The sequence below is a fragment of the Oncorhynchus clarkii genome, chromosome 6, assembly GCF_045791955.1.
Source record: "Oncorhynchus clarkii lewisi isolate Uvic-CL-2024 chromosome 6, UVic_Ocla_1.0, whole genome shotgun sequence".
Taxonomy (NCBI): domain Eukaryota; kingdom Metazoa; phylum Chordata; class Actinopteri; order Salmoniformes; family Salmonidae; genus Oncorhynchus; species Oncorhynchus clarkii.
Genome location: NC_092152.1, coordinates 71,680,556 through 71,702,308, shown reverse-complemented (window position 1 = coordinate 71,702,308; position 21,753 = coordinate 71,680,556). Strand labels below are relative to the sequence as shown.

At 45.8% G+C, this 21,753-nt stretch overlaps 1 protein-coding gene across 32 annotated transcripts in view; it reads right to left on the bottom strand.

The window, feature by feature from the left end:
* Positions 1-257: 257 nt before the first annotated feature.
* LOC139411565 (transcription factor SOX-6-like) overlaps positions 258-21,753 on the bottom strand; it is a 186,495-nt gene continuing 164,999 nt past the window's right edge. For 16 of the 32 annotated variants that reach the window (XM_071158083.1, XM_071158073.1, XM_071158070.1 and 13 more), the window contains 4 exons: positions 14,671-14,776; positions 3,426-3,668; positions 1,807-2,023; positions 258-689 (listed from right to left, as the gene is read on the bottom strand). In XM_071158083.1, coding sequence (XP_071014184.1) covers positions 377-689; positions 1,807-2,023; positions 3,426-3,668; positions 14,671-14,776 — 879 coding nt within the window. In that variant the 3' untranslated portion in view covers positions 258-376. The remainder of the gene's footprint in view (positions 690-1,806; positions 2,024-3,425; positions 3,669-14,670; positions 14,777-21,753) is intronic. The other 16 variants (XM_071158086.1, XM_071158084.1, XM_071158072.1 and 13 more) reach the window with 3 other exon arrangements.

Sequence of the window (21,753 nt, the reverse complement as noted above, 5' to 3'; positions counted from 1 at the left end):
AAAGTAAGACTAAGAATTATGGGTTCATATCAAACGTTACATTTCAAGTCCTGTCATCCAAAGTTGTATGGGCAATAACCTAATTGTGTAAATGTCCATGAACAAAACACAAAAAATAAAAGATGAGATAATAAAAAACAAAAGGAACTAAACCAAACTGCTTCACACACTGTAAGAAACATTTAAGACCTTTAGCTGTTGATTCTGACGGAGCCACATATGCATGCAGGCTCCTAAATGATGCATCAACAGAACCATTTATTTTTGTTCTGTATTTTTTTGTTCTTCTGTTTCTCCTCCTTCAGTCAGTCTTCCGCCCTGGGGATGGTTCTCCAGTACGAATGTGTGTATGTCCCGGCTCAGGTGTTGAGAGGCCTCAGTTGGCGCTGACGATGGGCTCCAGTGTCTCAGTCTCACTGCTGTAGTCCGATTTGGGCTCCTCGTCAAAGTCCTCATACATGTCCATCTCATCTACCTCTCTGTTGATGATGGGGTCATTGGTTAACATGGCACTGGGCTCTATCTTCATGTTGTAGGTGCTCTGGATGACGGGAATGGCCGGCTCCGGGCTTGCTGAGGCGCTGGAGCACTCCGACGTCATGTGAGGGGAGGGTGTGGTCGTTGCCATGGTTATGGCCCCAGGGTAGACCACGCCGGCGCTGGTGCTGATGGGGATCTGCGGTTGTTGCCTGTAGGGAGAAAACAAAGGACAGTGAGAGAGAGAGAGACTATTAGGCAAGTTTGTTCCTGTTTCATCGTTATAATCCAGACTTAATTCTCTTAACAATATCAGTTCTGTGTTATTTGAAGTAAAAAGGCTTTACTTCAAATATATATAAAGGAAAACAATTAGAATCACATGGGATGAGCAAATGGAAAGAATGCTGACAGTGTGTGTGCTGCTCGAGACAACCCTAAAGACACCTCCACTCCAGCACTTAAACTGAGAGAGCTAGCTGGATTAACTGTTCTCCACAGAGGTGTGTTCTCAGCCAATGGTTCTGTGAAAATGATTTGGGAGAACAGTTGTCCAGAAAGCACCGTTCTGAGTCGTTCTGAAACGGCACCCAGTTTATTGGTAACATAAAGCCGATTGGTGGTTAGTGCGCTCTCTCTCTCTCTCTCTCTCTCTCTCATCTGGTGTTTTAGCAGTGATTGATACTCCAGTGATCGTATAGCTTACGGGTGATGAGGGAACACCTGGAGAAGCCTTCTCCTTACTGACCACACACAGTAAATTAAGAAGTTAAACTCCAGACAGCTGCCCTCCAGCCCTCTGTAAACCTATACTTATGCTTTATATCTTGTAATACTGTCGGCATCTCTTTCTCTGCTATAGCTGTCGGCTATTGTCTCAAATTGATAAATCACTACTATTAAAAAGCACTTGACAGTAAAGTGGATGAGGAAATGTGTTTGACTTGGGGTTTCATTAATGCTCCGCAAACCGGTTGGAAATTGCCTACGACGAACTATCACCACCGTCATCACTACACGTGGAGAAAAAAACAACACGTTTTCTTTTTACGGAAAAGGGAAAGTAGTTAAAACGTTATTCATCTATTCTGAGGGCTGTGTAACTTACATGATTTAACGAGTTGATGAAATTAGTTGATTCCAAGGTCAGGGGCTTAGTGTGACAAGTTACAGACACACTACAACAATCTTTAGTGTAAGCACAGTGAAGAGAGAGTCTGTTCTCAGGCAAAAAGCCAACTGATTTCAGAATAGTCATTTAGCTGTGTGTCTACGTGTGTGTGTGTCGCGCCTGTGCTCTAAGCCTGGCGTTCTTCACTGTGCACCTACCCCACAGTGAAGAACTGCCTCATCTCTTGCCGTCGCGAGCGCATCATCTGCTTGTACTCGCCGATGCGCAGCTTCTTCCCGTCGATGATGCAGGTCCTCTTGGGCCGGGGCTTGTACTTGTAGTTGGGGTACTTCTCCAGGTGGATCTTACTGAGACGGGCCTGCTCCTCATAGAACGGCTGCTTCTCCTGGTTGGTCATAGACTTCCAGCGAGAGCCTGTAACACAGCAGACACACAGATATCAGTAAAACATACACTTTGAACGTACATTTTCACTACAGAGGTGTAAAAAGGACTTTGGAATAATTAGTTAATAAGAATTAATAGATATATCAATGCAAATAGGAGTTTCCATTGTGGATACAGTATATTATTTTGTGGTCTCTGTAGTAACCATGTAAACCCATGAAGCCAGTGGCTGGGCTGTGGGTGAGTTAACAGAAACTACACCAGGCCTGTAAATAGTCTCTAGCTGATCTCTAGTGTGTCCTGCTCCTGCCTGGGTGACGCCACTTTTAAAGGCTGTGATCTATGGACTCTCAGTGCAGTGGGGACGAGACCCATTTAACCACTGTCATTTTTCATGACAAACACTGACGGCAGTGACATGGTGGTAAATCCATCTGTAAGCCAGGGCTGATTGAGCCACTGTGGAGAATCAGACAACACGCCACCCCCGCCTCACCCCCCCACTCCCACTGGTACCGGGCTACAAATGTTTATGTCCACATAGACAGGTATTAACCACAGTGGGCTTCAGCGGGCACAGAGCACACTAGATTAATTAAACACACCTAAATGAGCATAAAAGCCATTAAGAGATTAAAACTGTTACAAAGGTTTTAAGTTATACCATGTCTGAATCAAATGTGCAGTTGGAAAAACCTGACTTTTTTATACGGAGAAAAATATTTTCTACATATCAATGAACGACTGTAGATTTCAGCTCTGGACCGCCAGACCGCTGGGTCTCACATCACCAACAGTAACGTATTAGATTCTGTCCGTCAGGCAATTTGCCTCCACAGTGTTCCACTGTTTCATGAATGGCGTTCTGTTTCTTCTTGTTGTTAACATAGTGGTTTAAACACTACACGTTTATCACTATTGCCAACAGCCAAACAGCCTAGTGTTTATACCCAGCTGAGGGGAGATTTGTGGGAGAGAGAGAGAGAGAGAGCGAGAGAGAGAGAGGGGGGGGGGGGGGCTGTTGAGGAGGATTACACCAGGCTTTTCAAAAGGGAAGACGCTTTTGGGCTTTTGCTATGGTTTCAATTCATTGTGCTTAATAGGGAACATTTAATTTTAACAAAAGCCTACAACATAATTGAATAATAAACTGATTGTATCAAACCTATAAGAACTGTTTTGTCAGCGTCTGTGGGAGAGACAAAATTCCCATTGACAACCCTAAGAATGCTAATTTCAACAAACCTTTTTTTTTCATGCCAGTTTCCTGACTTTCTGACCAAATCCGATCCTGTTCCTTCCAACTTGGTCTGTTTTTTTTAACATAATCTAACACAGGAAGGCTAACAGACTGTAACAGACTCTGTAATGGCTGGATGAAGGAGAGAGGTATGGCTGGAAGAGAGAGAGAGAAAGTAAAAAGGCTTACCCAGGATCTTGCTGATGTTGGAGTTGTGCATGTCTGGGAAGGCTTGGAGGATCTTGCGGCGCTCATCTTTGGCCCACACCATGAAGGCGTTCATGGGTCTCTTGATGTGGGGCTCGTTGCTGTTCCTCCCCCGGGCTTCTCTGTAGACCCGTGCCTCGGCTGTGCTGGCACCTCCTGTAGGCCAACAATAATACTGTTGTGGTTTATCTGCTCCGGTACCAGAGCCATTCAGAGCTTTCCACCCTGGAAACACCAGAGTAGGAACAAGAAGGAGAAGAGAGAGCGAGGCGAGCAATTAATCAACTGCCACGAGCCACGTTCAACCCCCCATACCCAATGGGCTGTCATCACTACTACTGAGACTGAGACTGGGGCTGAGACTGGGGCTGGACTGGGATCCAACTAGAGCAGGGGTAGGGTAGGGTTGGTGATGGGCCTGGACTGAGAACAGACCAGGGGTAGGGTAGGGTTGGTGCTGGACTGAGACCAGACCAGGGGTAGGGTAGGGTTGGTGCTGGACTGAGACCAGACCAGGGGTAGGGTAGGGTTGGTGCTGGACTGAGACCAGACCAGCGGTAGGGTAGGATTGGTGCTGGGGCTGGACTGAGACCAGACCAGAGGTAGGGCTGGTACTGGAGATGGACTGAGACCAGACCAGGGGTAGGGTAGGGTTGGTGCTGGAGATGGGTCTGAGACCAGACCAGGGGTAGGGTAGGGTTGGTGCTGGACTGAGACCAGACCAGAGGTAGGGTTGGTACTGGACTGAGACCAGACCAGAGGTAGGGTAGGGTTGGTGCTGGAGCTGGACTGAGACCAAACCAGAGGTAGAGTTGGTGCAGGGGATGGACTGAGACCAGACCAGGGGTAGGGTTGGTGCTGGACTGAGACCAGACCAGGGGTAGGGATGGGTTGGTGATGGGGCTGGACTGAGACCAGACCAGGGGTAGGGTAGTGTTGGTGCTGGTGCTGGACTGAGACCAGACCAGGGGTAGGGTAGGGTTGGTGCTGGAGCTGAACTGAGATCAGACCAGGGATAGGGTAGGGTTGGTGCTGGACTGAGAACAGACCAGAGGTAGGGTTGGTGCTGGTGCTGGGGCTGGACTGAGACCAGACCAGGGATAGGGTAGGGTTGGTGCTGGAGATGGACTGAGACCAGACCAGGGGTAGGGTAGGGTTGGTGCTGGACTGAGACCAGACCAGAGGTAGGGTAGGGTTGGTGCTGGACTGAGACCAGACCAGGGCTAGGGTTGGTACTGGACTGAGACCAGACCAGAGGTAGGGTTGGTGCTGGACTGAGACCAGACCAGAGGTAGGGTTGGTGCTACACTACAAGGTGAAGTAAATTTAGTTCTCAAGGTTCCTTTCCACTGGACCAGACTGGCTCTGACAACTGGATTTGACGAGCATATTTTGAATGTAGAACAAGGGGACATTGTGAGAGTAGGGGAGCCACCCTACGGATCAACACATAACAGACTTAAATGCCTGTTAAATATTTTGTCTGGGGCTCGACAAGCATTCACACTTCTATATTCAGCCCCATACGTTTCAAACTGAAGTTCCAGAAGTTTCTTTAAAACAAGCACGAATGCCAAGCTAAATAACAAATATGGAGCGTGAGGCAGTCCTTCTAAGAAAAATACAATCAAGGAGGGAAGAGACTCTGCCAAGTGCTTAATATAACATTCTTCTTCTTAAGCCCCCTCCCATTTGCTTCCTTTTATATGTAAGATGTGAAAGAATTAAATAAAAGCCGTATGAATATTTAAACAAACAAAAACATGTTGATAAACAAGACTTGAAAAATAAGACAAAAAAAGCTTTCCATATGCTACCATCCATCTTTAATGATCCAAAATCTGGAAAGGAAAGCTTAGGATGACTCATGCATATTTCATCATCCACATGTGAAGTGTTCTCATTAGGATCTTCTACTAGCCCTCCATCTTGGCACACGTTACCTGCACTTTGATTTCTAGTATTATTTCAGTTGATCAACAAAATCCAACTGTTAATGAGTAATGGAGTGTAGCGCTTCTCTGTGATTAATTCACTATCCACAGACTCATTCACTGGCTCTGTTCAGCACAGTACAGAGATACGCCCTGAAGTAAGACATGGAGAGAAGAGGACTGGCTCAACTTTAGATAGAGCTTTAACTATCTATAGGAGACTGTTTAAGGAAACAGCAGGTGAGAGACAACACACATGCGCACACACACATGCGCAGCACACACACACATACACATGCACACGCACACGCACACACACACACACACACACACACACACACACACACACACACACACACACACACACACACACACACACACACACACACACACACACACACACACACACACACACACACACACACACACATCCTGCTGGGCTGGGGGTGGACAGCCATGTCCAGACTGATAAGGGGATGGAGTTCCTGTGGTGGTAGGCCTGATCTCTAGGAGCGAGGCCTGGGACTCGGCTGAGGCTTGGCTGGGACTCAGGGGGGACTTAGGCTGGGGTCCGAACGTCCAGCAGGAGGCCTTATTCTCCCAGGCCCCCGCTGGGCTGTGCCTCCATATAGGGCCTCCAAGTCCATTTACACCAGCTCATGTTTAACAGTCATACCGACACATTTATGATCCAGAAAGGCTTCCCTTTATCTGGGAGGCCAGAGCAATTTGCCTCTTCACACCGTCACGGTACATCAGCCAGAGCCCTGGGGAATCAGCTCTTGTCATTTAGCCTCCGCCAGGCAACATTCTCAGAGCCACAGTCATATCAGGCATCTGACGGTCAGACCCGCTCTCATCTGCCTTCTCTGCACTGTGCATTGATGGATATAGACTGGCTCAGACTGGCCTGCACCATACTGTTCATATGATCATCCTCCTTCAGAGCCCTGGGGAGAGACCCCGGTCAACAAGCTCTTCTAGAGCCCAGCCTTTCTTCTCCAACTTCAGGTAAAAAGCCTATTTCTCAACAGACACACAAGACAAAAAACCCTCTCTCACCTACTATCTCTCCTTAAAGGAATACTTCAGGATTTTGGCAATGCCCCTTATCGACTTCCCCAGAATCAGATGAACTTGTGGATGCCCTTTTTATGTCTCTGGGTGCAGTTTGAAGGAAGTTGCTAACTAGCGCTAGCACAATTGCTAACGTAATGACTGGATGTCCATGGTTATCTGCTAGCTAACGCTAGTTAGCATTGGCTCGCGAAACTACCTTTACCTTCCTTCCTACTGGACACAGAGAAATACAAATGGTATCCACTAGTCCATCTGACTCTGGGGAAGTAGATAAAAGGCATCATTGTAAAAAAAATCTTGAAATATCCCCTTTAACACACACATACCTGTACACGTGCCTGGTTGAGAAAAGTATATACAGTGGGGCAAAAAAGTATTTAGTCAACCACCAATTGTGCAAGTTCTCCCACTTAAAAAGATCAGAGAGGCCAGTAATTTTCATCATAGGTACACTTCAACTATGACAGACAAAATGAGGGGGAAAAAATCCAGAAAATCACATTGTAGGATTTTTTTATGAATTTATATGTAAATTATGGTGGAAAATAAGTATTTGGTCAATAACAAAAGTTTATCTCAATACTTTGTTATATACCCATGACAATGACAGAGGTCAAACTTTTTCTGTAAGTCTTCACAAGGTTTTCACTCACTGTTGCTGGTATTTTGGCCCATTCCTCCATGCAGATCTCCTCTAGAGCAGTGATGTTTTAGGGCTGTTGCTGGGCAACACGGACTTTCAACTCTCTCCAAAGATTTTCTTTGGGGTTGAGATCTGGAGACTGGCTAGGCCACTCCAGGACCTTGAAATGCTTCTTACGAAGCCACTCCTTCGTTGCCCTGGCGGTGTGTTTGGGATCATTGTCATGCTGAAAGACCCAGCCACGTTTCATCTTCAATGCCCTTGCTGATGGAAGGAGGTTTTCACTCAAAATCTCACGATACATGGCCCCATTCATTCTTTCCTTTACACGGATCAGAAGTCCTGCCTGGTCCCTTTGCAGAAAAACAGCCCCAAAGCATGATGTTTCCACCCCCATGCTTCACAGTAGGTATGGTGTTCTTTGGATGCAATTCAGCATTCTTTGTCCTCCAAACACGACGAGTTGAGTTTTTACCAAAAAGTTATATTTTGGTTTCATCTGACCATATGACATTCTCCCAATCTTCTTCTGGATCATCCAAATGCTCTCTAGCAAACTTCAGACGGGCCTGGACATGTACTGGCTTAAGCAGGGGGACACGTCTGGCACTGCAGTATTTGAGTCCCTGGCGGCGTAGTGTGTTACTGATGGTAGGCTTTCTTACTTTGGTCCCAGCTCTCTGTAGGTCATTCACTAGGTCCCCCCGCGTGGTTCTGGGATTTTTGCTCACCGTTCTTGTGATCATTTTGACCCCACGGGGTGAGATCTTGCGTGGAGCCCCAGATCGAGGGAGATTATCAGTGGTCTTGTATGTCTTCCATTTCCTAATAATTGCTCCCACAGTTGATTTCTTCAAACCAAGCTGCTTACCTATTGCAGATTCAGTCTTCCCAGCCTGGTGCAGGTCTACAATTTTGTTTCTGGTGTCCTTTGACAGGTCTTTGGTCTTGGCCATAGTGGAGTTTGGAGTGTGACTGTTTGAGGTTGTGGACAGGTGTCTTTTATACTGATAACAAGTTCAAACAGGTGCCATTAATACAGGTAACGAGTGGAAGACAGAGGAGCCTCTTAAACAAGAAGATACAGGTCTGTGAGAGCCAGAAATCTTGCGTGTTTGTAGGTGACCAAATACTTATTTTCCACCATTATTTGCAAATAAATTCATAAAAAATCCTACAATGTGATTTTCTGGATTTTTTTTCTCCTCATTTTGTCTGTCATAGTTGAAGTGTACCTATGATGAAAATTACAGGCCTCTCTCATATTTTTAAGTGGGAGAACTTGCACAATTAGTGGCTGACTAAATACTTTTTTGCCCCACTGTATGTCTTTACCTCCCTGCTTTACGCTGTCAGGATTCAGGAATAATACACTACCTCTGCTGTCACCGTCCCCACAGTACATTCATTTCATTTAGCACGCACTCACTGTACAGGATGAATTGATTTCACTTTGTTTGGTTTTGACAGCCATGTTTATTGTGCAATGAAATGTGGTGTGGCGTGGGGCTGACAGTATCCATCAACGTAGGCCAATCTGCTGACTGCCGGGCCAGATGAAGGTATTCATTAGGGCAGGAGCGTAGTGCTCACTCAGAGACGACAGCCAGTGTCTGCGCCTTGGGATCGCTCGCTCTAATTTACGATGCCCCCCGTGCCATTACTCTGCCACTGACACTGATTCAGCAATTTATATACTGGCATGCATGCATACGGGCAGAGGTGAGCCTCTTACGAGGAGGGGGACACAACACGGCCCGCCACCCTGACACCAGCGCCAGGAAACAAACCACTTCAATCAGTTCATTAGAGATGAGGCCCGTGAAGCCCTGGGTTCTGGTTCGCCAGGCGGAAGACGAGGAGGAGCACTTCTTCTCTAGTTTGTATCTGCACCAGCAGGCCATGAAAGGGAAATCTATGGCTCCTCTAAACAGTATTATAACATCCTGGTGGCTTTGTGTGAGTGTGGAACGGAGTGTTGACGGGCTAAGCAGACCCAGATTCAGAACCAGACTCAGGGCTCTGTCTGTCAGTGTTGGGACTTGGAGCTGGGAGCAGAAATGAGCCTGACCCTGGGCTAGAAGGAGGTTGCTAAGAGCTGCTAGATGCTACCAATCCATTGGGACAAAGGACCGCATCCGTCCCTGCCACAGTGCTTGTGTATGGTCACATGGGAGGTCCCTGCCCCCCCTCATTGGCCCTGCAGGGTTATCATGATGTGTCCTAATCAGAAGCAGCAGCAGCCACCGAGGGAGCTGGCAGCAGCAGCAGGGCCTAAAGCTCACCAAGCATCACCCCACAACGGTAACATGCAATTTACAACAATGCTGTTTTCTCTCCAATAAAACACCCAACACTGTTCTGACATTTACAAACAAGCATTAATTGATTTTTTTTGCGGGGAGCGGCACGTTGGGGAAGCAGTTAGTTAGATGTGTGATTGTGTAAATAAATACAGATGTTTAGCAGTGACAGGGCAACCCCCAGGGTTGGGGCTGGGAAGGGGGGCGAGGGGGAACAGGGGAAGGCTGCTTAATCGAATTGATTGTGATTCATGAGGCCTGCAGCTCAATGTGACGGAGTGATATGAGAATCTGCTTTTAATTTGGCTCTCCCACAGACACTGAAGATGAGCAGCATGAGAGAGAGAGAGAGAGAGAGAGAGAGAGAGAGAGAGAGAGAGAGAGAAGGAAGGAGAGAGGAAGGGGATAGAGGCAGAGAGAGGGCGACAGAGAGAGAGAGAGAGGAGAGAGAGAGAAGGGGGGGTAAGGAAAGAGAGGGACAGAGAGGGCGGGTGAGGGCAACACCGACTGTCACCCCGGAATCTGCTCAAGAGGGTCTGCCTCAGTGAGCAGGCAACAATCACTCCAACCTGCCAAGCCCTCCCTGCTCCGCCCAGTGGGATCAAATCAAACACCTCTCACTAAAGGTATTTACTGCTGACAATAGGGCCTCTCCCTCCAAGGGAGGGGATCAGCCCACATGCAATGCATGGACAGATATGACACATGCAGTGTATGGACAGATATGACACATGCAGTGTATGGACAGATATGACACATGCAGTGTATGGACAGATATGACACATGCAGTGTATGGACAGATATGACACATGCAGTGTATGGACAGATATGACACATGCAGTGTATGGACAGATATGACACATGCAGTGTATGGACAGATATGACACATGCAGTGTATGGACAGATATGACACATGCAGTGTATGGACAGATATGACACATGCAGTGTATGGACAGATATGAAACATGCAGTGTATGGACAGATATGACACATGCAGTGTATGGACAGATATGACACATGCAGTGTATGGACAGATATGACACATGCAGTGTATGGACAGATATGACACATGCAGTGTATGGACAGATATGACACTTGCAGTGTATGGACAGATATGACACATGCAGTGTATGGACAGATATGAAACATGCAGTGTATGGACAGATATGACACATGCAGTGTATGGACAGATATGACACATGCAGTGCTCAGTGCCTCTATTCAAGCCGTGGTTCATAGTCCTCTAATTAAACAATAACATGCCAGTTGGATGCTTTGAATTCTTCCATTTCTATGTGTGTGTAAAGGAACTAACAGCTGACATGTTAGCACTTGCATGCCACAGAATAGCTCTTACTTTTGTCTCCTCAATCTCCTCTTGCATGCCATCAGCCTTAAAGTGGGGCAAGGTGCATTCCTGTTCACATCTCACTATTCCAGAATGAATCAATAAAACCTGGGCAACCTGGGCTGACATGCAGTCTCTGGGCCCTCAACGACATGCAAAACCAACTCCCCGTCCTAACAGACTATGGGAATGACACACACAGGCACACAGGCACACAGGCACACGCACACTAGTCTCCAAGGTATAGTCCTATATGATTAAAACAGAACTATTGGGAATCAAATGTGAACTGTATAAAGGGAATTGTCTGAATCAAGTAAACGTTTGCAAATGTAATGTTTTATCCCTTCATCAAAAACCATTTGAATTCATTGTTTTGGGAATCAACCAACTTAAAAAAGGGACACCCTTAATGATCTAATATATTACATTTGTAACTGATATGGTCTCATGTCTAAACCACCTAGTTTGAGCTCGAACACATAGCCTCCTATGGGGCTATTCAATACAATACAAGTCAGCCTATAATTCCCATGAACCTCTGATTAGGAAGGAAAACAACAACATGAACCTCTGGTTAGGAAGGAAAACAACAACATGAACCTCTGGTTAGGAAGGAAAACAACAACATGAACCTCTGGTTAGGAAGGAAAACAACAACATGAACCTCTGGTTAGGAAGGAAAACAACAACATGAACCTCTGGTTAGGAAGGAAAACAACAACATGAACCTCTGGTTAGGAAGGAAAACAACAACATGAACCTCTGATTAGGAAGGAAAACAACAACATGAACCTCTGATTAGGAAGGAAAACAACAACATGAACCTCTGGTTAGGAAGGAAAACAACAACATGAACCTCTGGTTAGGAAGGAAAACAACAACATGAACCTCTGGTTAGGAAGGAAAACAACAACATGAACCTCTGGTTAGGAAGGAAAACAACAACATGAACCTCTGATTAGGAAGGAAAACAACAACATGAACCTCTGATTAGGAAGGAAAACAACAACATGAACCTCTGATTAGGAAGGAAAACAACAACATGAACCTCTGGTTAGGAAGGAAAACAACAACATGAACCTCTGGTTAGGAAGGAAAACAACAACATGAACCTCTGGTTAGGAAGGAAAACAACAACATAAACCTCTGGTTAGGAAGGAAAACAACAACATGAACCTCTGATTAGGAAGGAAAACAACAACATGAACCTCTGATTAGGAAGGAAAACAACAACATGAACCTCTGGTTAGGAAGGAAAACAACAACATGAACCTCTGGTTAAGAAGGAAAACAACAACATGAACCTCTGATTAGGAAGGAAAACAACAACATGAACCTCTGATTAGGAAGGAAAACAACAACATGAACCTCTGGTTAGGAAGGAAAACAACAACATGAACCTCTGGTTAGGAAGGAAAACAACAACATGAACCTCTGGTTAGGAAGGAAAACAACAACATGAACCTCTGGTTAGGAAGGAAAACAACAACATGAACCTCTGGTTAGGAAGGAAAACAACAACATGAACCTCTAATTAGGAAGGAAAACAACAACATGAACCTCTCAAAACAATCATCTGATAATAAACTGAACAACAGCTCTGAGCTACCAAGGCAAATAAACACAACATCACTGTCTGTTACTGTACAACAAAAGTACAACACTACTGTTCCTCCTACCCCATAAGAAGCCTATTAGCCTATTTCCACTTAGCCAAGCTGCCTTGCTTATTTCTCCTTGGCTGATATGCTGTGCGTTCAGATGAACTCTGTTTCCTGTCTCCCTGCATCTCTCAACGCCCCCTTTGTTCTCCCAGGACCCTCTCTGGCGGCGGCACGTTAGACAAACACACAACCCGCGTGTCATTCTACTTCTTCCAAGCCATATGTGAATGAACAAAGAGGCTGGGTTGAGGCCTTTTGTGGTATTTGTTCATGTTTTTCATCTGAGCTTAAAAATACCTAATGACTTTGCGGTGAGCTGATGCATGTGGCTCGTGGCTTTCCAAAATGAAGTAAATTCTATCTATTCCCATACCATGCCACTGTTTTCCAATGTTCCTCGTTAGAACTTTGGCAGCTGTTAATTTGGTTGCTGCATGCTTTGCAAATATTAGTTTAAGCATCATAAAGCTTTCTGTGAACTGCAGCGAGGCCTGCTGTACAGTGGTCTTCTGAATAACACTGTTTCTCCTCTGCAGGGAAATTGACCCCTGACCTGTCAGACCTACAGTCACTAGGTAGCAGCTACAGCCTGGTCAGGTATATTCAGACACTAGCAGTAGTTTTCCTCATGTTGGGGAGCAGAAAGGTGTCTGCAGTACACTCTGTGCTGCTGTGGAATACCGTGTTGCAGGACAAAAAGTCCCTGCTTTAAAATAATGAACCATATTTACATGTGGTACCTGGCTCTCCCTCAAGGAATCACTCAACCGGGTAAGCGGTTGAAAATGCTGTTGACAGCTATGAATTATTTGGAAATGGCAAATAATTAAAGTAAATAATAATAAGCTTATTATAATTGTTATATCCTATCCATTCTCATAGTAAACATCTATTTTCTTAGATTTGTTCAACATAATGCCTCCAAATAAGAACCGCAAAAGTAAACACGGATCTTGTTCTCCAAAGTAAACAGATTGCGGTTATAAAAAGAGGCTTTAATGTGGTGGGCATCATGTTAAAACCCTGTTCACATCATTCATCTGGTGGTGCTGTTGAAACAGACAGATATATTTGTGGAGATAGATGAAATGATGACTGTGTTGGTGAGCTATGTGCATGTCTCTGGCTTCTAGCCACCACTCTCTCTCTCCCCCTGGGAAGAGGACCTCCGTGGGCCCTGCCTCTCCTCTCCTCCCTAACTCCTCCTAATCCACAGCCCGCTGCGAACTCACTTCCCAGAGGCATCTGGCGCTAGCCTTTCCCTCTGCCCTGCACAGGGGCTGGTGTGCGCCTTGCTCCTGTCCTGACTCCACAGTAGCCGCAGAAGAAAGGTTCCCACTGGGGTAACTGGGAGAGGCTGGGGACCTAGAGAACATCTGCCCTAAGGGCCAGAGGGGTGGGAGAGTCTGCTGCGGTTGACGACGTGGGAACTATCCCTCTATGGCCACTAACTGCACCTCTAATCCTGAATTTATGGGTGTGATGTGAAAGCAGACAAGATAAATCATTCATGTTTCAGTTCTTTGACTTTGTCAACAAGCAGGTTTATGTGAGGTAGACCATACAATTTGTGAAACGTTGTGTGTTGTAATTATTTTGTTGGGAATGTTGGGAAATGGGGAAATTGGTGGGAAATGTTTTAAAAGGGCGTTTAGAAGGGATCTTAAAGAGGCGAGTGCTCTTGTACTGTCCTGAGAAATATCTCTCCCTCCATCTTGAGAATGTTGCAGCTATTAAAGGTGAGCCTGATTCATTTTCCCTCTGCTCGGGGCTCTGAAGTGCCATGGAAACTGACACAAATATTTACGTCAGACAAACATTGGCGCATCGAGGCATTCCTCGCCACTGTTTACGCTCCAGGCCCACAAAGGGAGATGACGCTTTGTCACACGGGTGCTACACGAATTTACACCTCTGTGCCCAGGACCTCAAACAAGCGCAGCGGCTGCCGGGGCCAGGCCTGGAGAAGGGCCAGCTTTGTCCTCAGGCACCCTGTCCTTCCCTCACCTACCTGTGAAAACCAGGGAGCGGTGTGCGCCTTCAAACACCACTATCCCCCCAACCCAGCTCCCCCTGGTCTACTGCTCTGGCAGCCCTCACCTCTCTCTGGTCCACTATGGGAACACACTGTGCACTGGGGAGGGGGGGGGAATCCAGGCAGCAGTCTGAAGAATTCACTGTTACACAGAACTGACTGGATGGCTTTTCAGCATGGGAAAAGGGAAAACTATAGGTGAGAAGTCTGTACTTACCATCCAGATCCTCTGGCCTGGTGAGGTCGATGACTCTGTGGCCAATTTTGCCATCCTCTCCCAGTTTGCTAAGGTGGTGACCAAGGCTCTCAAAGTGTGCCCGCTCCTACAGTACACAGAAACAGAGAGGAAAGAGAGAGAGGGAGACAATGAGGAACCTGAACAAACTGCTGCATATACAGTACATCTCTTTCCATATCAAGAGAATAGCTGATCAATAGAATAACTGAATGAGTCATTTCTGAAACACAGTATTTCTTTGAAATAACTGCTAGCTCTATTGTAGAGGCGCTCCTTTGACATGAAGGAAGTGGATTGAGCTTGCCTTTATCATCCCTGCCTGCATTCAGCAGATGCTATAATGTCTGACAGGAGGGAGGGAGGTAGAGACAGTAGGAGCCAGGGGTGCTGTAAATAGAGTTACAGAGGAACACTTTGTGATCCCGAGCACACAATAGGGACTGGGGCCCTCTCTTTGCAGCGCTCAGGTTTTCCCTCTGTAATCTTTGCTGTACATCCCCCTGTCTGTCTGGTGCTAGCGCCCAGAGCTCAGCAGCCATCACGTATTCAGGGCTCATGCTTTATAGAACACACCGCGTTCTCCCTTTTGTCATGTCGCTTTATGCTCAGATTAAACTTGGCATCATGTTGTACTTGACGCACAATGAAACCCGTTCATTCAGCTCGCCTGTGACAATGTTAAACGTCATGTCCGTGTGCATTTACAGAATAAAATAACAGCTTTCGGGGCCCTCTGAATAGTTGCTGCACATTACACTTAATGTATTATGCAGGGGGAGAGTGCCGACTGCTGCTCGCTCCATTGTTAAATGACCTAGTTCAACAGTGAATGCGCAGGGCATTAGCACAGGGCTGTCTTCCTCTCTAAAGACTCAAGTAGGAGATGGACACTTTGACTCGGCATGACACAAATAATCTCTCCCCCTCGGATTCGCCTGGAAGACACTAAAAGCAGGCATGTGGCCAGGGTTCAGCCGAGAGAGTTTGTTTTACTCCCAGGGTGAGCATTCTATCTTTACCAAAGGTGCACTATGTGTACCCCTCCTCTTTCTGTGTCTTTTCTGAGGTTGCCTATCACACGCAGTTTGTACAGACACTCAGGTGGGCTCCCTATACAATGCTAACAGCTCCCCTGTCACACACACAGACACCGACACCAACACACACATTAATCTTTCACTGTTCTCTGGGCTTTCACTCTTTTGTTTGTGTTCTTGTTTTCCACCCACATGGGAGCTTGTATACCTCTCTCCTATCAAAGAAAATATCATGTACCATTACACTTCAGTCACTGGAGGTTAATACAGAACATCACCTGCAATACAATGCTGTTTGATTTAGTTTCATAGAACCTCCTGATCAAAAGCATTACTTCCAGAAGAAAACAGACAGTTGTTCATTCATTTCTCAGAGAGAAAAAACATTTGATTGTCAAAAAAAAATCCATTGTCAATTTACTGAAATGTTTTTCCTCTTTCAGTTTCCCTTTGATTGGCCAGGATGACAAGAAGACAAATTGAGACATTTGAATTCCACTTCAAGTCTTCTCCATCATCCTGAGGCATTTTATTTATTCAAGAACTATTCCTCAAAAAAGAGAGAGTATGTCTCTCTCTGTGTGTGTCCCTGTGTGTCTCTGTGTGTGAAAGACAGTGAGAGTGCTGCAATTTACCATCATGCTTCAAGGAGCCATCATTATGTATCAACATCTGAGTGATTCTGATCTACAATTAACCACCACCTGCTTATGGCCTGTGATTAGAGGCTGCCTATCTGCCTTGGCTTTGCTAACTTAAGTGTTTTCTAATTATGACATATGCGCTGGTCCCCGCTGGGCAGAAGGCGCTTTGTAAAGATAAGATAGAGCGCCATGCCTTCCCAGCGCCACGCTCCGTGTGAAGCGACACACACTGCTGTATTCATCACCCAGCCACATTATTGCACTTAATGAAAGAGGCTAGCGGCCCGATGACAAATTGACGGATGTGCGATTAGTCAGATGGGCAATGGCGGCCTGGGATGGGATGCTACATGGACAGTTCTCTCCTCTCTGCTGGTAGAGCCTGGGAGGACTCAGCATTCTGGGGGAACTGTGTAATAAATTAGCCGTCTACTACCCCCTCCCCCCCCCCCTGCACTCCACTGGCCCCTCCTGATCAATCAAGGCCTTTTATAAACTCATGATCATTAAGCATCATGTTGGGCTGAGGGGATGAGTAACAAGAGCCATCCATCAAAGACTTTCATTAACAACTAGCTCAGCGCTAAACTTCTCCTTTCTCCACCACAAAGTCCCAGTGATCACACAGAGGGAAGATCAGCTACCGCACCAGTCAGCTGGGGCCAGTGTTGAACAAGTCGGCTTATTGAATTAAACCCTTATTACCTCCACATCATTAAATATAATAGAACTCTGTACAGTCTGATGATACATCAGCAATCATTGTTACATTGGCCTATAACAGGTTGATTTAGGATGTGTTGTCTAATGTGAGTTACTGTATTCTTATGTACTCTGCTGTACTCTACTGTACTCTACTGTAGCTGGACAGTACTGTATGTCAACTACAAGGTTATTAAACATTGTACAAATATGACTTTCTCTTTCCCTGTGTTGGCAATGCTAATGAACATTAGACTAAATATGTGCAATATGCTACAATGAATATCTCTTACATTTTATACAGTATGTTTTATATACTTATTGCTTATAACCTTTATCATTTATGTCCATGCATTAGAATTACAGTTAAAATAATGGGGATAAATTATATGCACAACATCAGGCTTTTTGTTTCAAGGCTTGAAAATATTCAGTGAACTAATGCTACTTTACTACCCCTGCATCAAGTGCTGTGATAAATTAATTGCATTTTTATTATTTTATGATGTCATGAAATTTTTACTGATCACTCTGGCACAGAAGGACATGCGGTGGTATCCAGGGACGATGGCCCTCCGTCCGTCCAGAGAGACGGTACAGTATGCTCACCACCGCCTGCCTGCTGCATGCCCACTATACAGGACATTTATAATGTACAGTAGTGAGGATGGCAAGAGCACATAGCTTCAGCAAATGGAGAGAGAGGGAGAGAGAAAAATAGAGAGGGAGAGAGAAAGAGAAAAAGAGAGAGAGAAAGAGAAAGAGAGAGAGATGCAGGGAGTGAAAGGGGGAAAGATTTTTTTTAAACTTGACAGAATAAATGCACAAGTGAAGGAGAGGCAGGGAATGAAGAAGAGAGAACATGAGAGAGGGGCAGAGAGAGAGAATACAAAATATATAATGGTACAAGTTGTTCCCCTCCCATTCTGAACATGGCCTCTGGCGAGCGAGCGGTCCTTCCCTCAAATGAGTTCAGCATGCAGCCTTCATCCCACATCTCAAATTATAGCGACGCGCTCCAAGCTCAAGTGGAAAAAAAGCCACCCACAATAATCTCCTCTGCCCTGCCCAGTGCTCTTTTTGTCTCAAATTTGGTTACAAACATATTTTGTTCGATAGCAAATGGCTGCCCGGTGAAGTCATTCCATAGCCATAGAGAACAGAGCAGGGCGAGGGATGGCAGAGTCAGTGGAACTTCTTAGCTTAGCATTGGAGAAGTGTGGAACCCGAGAAGGCCCATGTCAGCACTGTGAAGAGGGCTTTAATCTGCCTGGCCACAGAACATGTGCAGGAGGCCCGCTTCTCTGCCCACAGCCACAGGGCGTATCCTGGGCCTGGGCAGCCCTGGCAGAGGCAGCTAGAGGCAGTGGTAAAGAAAGCAGAAGAAGAGGCAGAGAGCGGCAGAAGGCCCTGTGCATTGTGCCTGTGTCTACCCTATATTTACGCATCATACTGCCGCTCCACTCCTGCCCCTCTCCTTTATAAATAGCCTGGCCACCACCATATGGCCTTGGATTGTCTGCTCCATACAACTGTAAGATAATAAGGATTGTTAGAGCCTGTTTAAGGTCCGGTATTAAGGACAGCTGAAAACATTGTCTAGATTTAAGTGAAAAAAAGTAGAGAAGTCCTCCACTATTCTTCTGTTAAAAGGACTGCTTCTGTAAGATACTGAAAAGCTTCACTTGACGAAAGTCAAGCAGGACAGGTGCGTAAAACCTTGGAGTTTGGTCATTTCCTTTTTTCGGTTTCCCAGGTGCATAGGGCTAATACCTTGATAAAAAAAGACAACTGACAAAGGCCATAATATTTTGTTGAATAACTGTTATTGTCATGTCTGTGAAAGCGGGCCTCGCAGCATATGCTGCAGCTCAAACACCTGGTCTATGGGGAGGTGAAGCACACAGCTCTCTGATCTGAGCACAATAGCAGGCTTTGTGTATCAGCTGTCACTCATCACAAAGGTCACATATGACCCAGAGTGGAGACCTTGAGGGCCTAAACCTCTGCAATTTGCGCCCTGCCCTGACTAAGATAGAGACAAAGTGCTCTTTACATCCCGTTTTCTCATCCCAATCTGTTTTGTATTTCAGTTGTAACCAATTGCAATGTTATTTATAATGTTGCAGCTCTCCAGTAGTTGGTAGTTTTAAACCATTTACGTCTTGGTAAGCCAAGGGTTTCTTTCATGCAGCCTCTCTTTTCCCCTGCTCCCTGGGCCTCAGCCCTGCACTGCAGAAGCTCCACAGGCCTCATCCCCCAAGGAAGGCACAGGATCACTCAGGCCATAGATGGACCACTGCCCTAGACATCCAGTCCTCTGAGTCCTCCAGCCTCTACTGACAGCACCAGGCTACCACCTCATTAAGAGAGCAGCACAGAGTAGCATCTTAGTTCAATTATGGAGCTGAACTGCTAACTGCTACCCCTAATCCGGGCTGGACGCCAGATAGAGTTTTTGGTTTGTTTTTAATGACAATATACTATCATACACCAGGCTGAGATGTTCTTCTCTTTTTTCTCTGGAAGGAGAACCAAGTCAGCCACACAAAACCTGACCTTTCAACTTAATTTGCAAATGGTGCATTTTATGCATTGCCATCTCTGCTCTGTGCTGTAAAGGCCTTTCTGACAGAGCTCTCCTGTGGTTTTTTATTCCACACTGGGTTGAGATCATTTGCTGTTGTATTTTTACGGGTTTCCAGCTCTCAATGACCCTGAACTGTTCACTGGCTCCTCCGGGGACCGTTAAGTTGGGCTCACATCTCTGCCTTATCAAACCCTCTGCTTACAATAACACAATACTACCATAACCACAACAATATGGAGAGTGAACTGAGTGACCTGGCAGACACAGGAGCCGTTATGTGCCCACTGTAACAGAGCACAACAGAGCCCATTATGGCGTGTTCTCTCAGAGGCCCGGCCGACAGTGAGCGTGGCTCTCTCTGCAGGTCTAGAGCTCTGGGGCCAGTAACATTTCAGAGTGGCTGCAGTGCATTGGCAATTCCCCATTTTACACCGCAACTACGGAAAATAAGGGAACTACCTCAGCCAACAGCCCAACCGGGATGCGGCCTTGATGTCTTTCTGGAGAGAGGTGAGACAGACAGAGAGACAGAAAGACAGAAAGAGAGAAAGAGCGGGTGGCATTGTTTCAGTCCTGGCCTGGGACAGACGCCCACACACATCCACAACCTCTTTCAGAGTCATAGACTATTTTTATTCCTTTGACAGATGTGAACAATTGGACAAAGCATTAATGTAAGCAATACTCAACAATGGCACTTGCTGGCTATGGCCAGTGACTGGGAGCAGAACATAATCTAATTTGGACGGCCAAACCCATGTATGCCAGGGATTTACATTGCAGCCAAAAAAGCCTTGGTTGGCAATTTCCAAGACAGCAGTCGAAAAGCAGCAGAAAATTGCTTCCAGGGCTGCAGACCAGACAAGATTATATTCAAAGTCTTTGTGAGGGCTTTGCCTGAATAGGACCTCGGCACACACACAAACACACACACACACACACACACACACACACACACACACACACACACACACACACACACACACACACACACACACACACACACACACACACACACACACACACACACACACACACACACACACACACACACACACAGAGATTAGAGAGAAGAGCATTTCTACTACTCGCAAAAGGTTAGGAGTCAGGACTTTGTGGAACACCAGCAAAGCTCCATTTGAATATGTTCGGCTCTGAGCTGTACGACATGGGAAAGAGAATATTGTACTCATCAATAATGTAGGAAGGAGGGGGTGTCAGGGGGACAGGGGCAGTTCAATAGGTTAATACACTGGCCTTTCACCCTTTGATTTCAGTTTGGGAGATGTCAGCAGAGGAATATATTGTATCTCTACACACAGCCTCCAGTGAACAGCAGGTACTACCAAGACCAAGACAAGAGCTATGGGAATATCAACCAAGACAAGACAAGAGCTATGGAAATATCACCAATCTGTGACACCTGAATCAGTGACTCTGTAGCCTGTTTTCTCCTGTATCTCAGTTCATACAGTATGGGAAAACTATGAAATCTTCAACCTGCAGATGAATACACCCAATCCTAACAGTTTCACCAGTTCTAGCTAGCTATGCTAATAGCAGGAGACAATTCCAGGAGTTGCAAATGGATCCTGTTGTATTTGACTGTACACATTCTCAGTTGTTTTAGATAAAAGCATCCACTGAGCAAATAAATAATGGAACAAAGTAATTGCCCTCTACAGACAATAATACCTTTCAAAAAGGAAAATTTCTTGGAAAAGCTTTTATTGCACACCATTACCTGCAGTATTAGACTTAAAACGAATCATCCAGCGATCATACACTGTTTACCAGGGGGCAGGGATACCGACGTTAAGGCTAATCTGAAGATGGTGCTGGCTAAAGCTAAAACTGGCAGGTGTAGAGAGAATAGAGATATTGTTATCCACGTCAGAACCAACGATGTTAGAATGAAACAGTCAGAGGTCACCAAGTGCAACATAGCTTCAGCGTGTAAATCAGCTAGAAAGATGTGTCGGCATCGAGTAATTGTCTCTGGCCCCCTCCCAGTTAGGGGGAGTGATGAGCTCTACAGCAGAGTCGCACAACTCAATCGCTGGTTGAAAACTTTTTTCTGCCCCTCCCA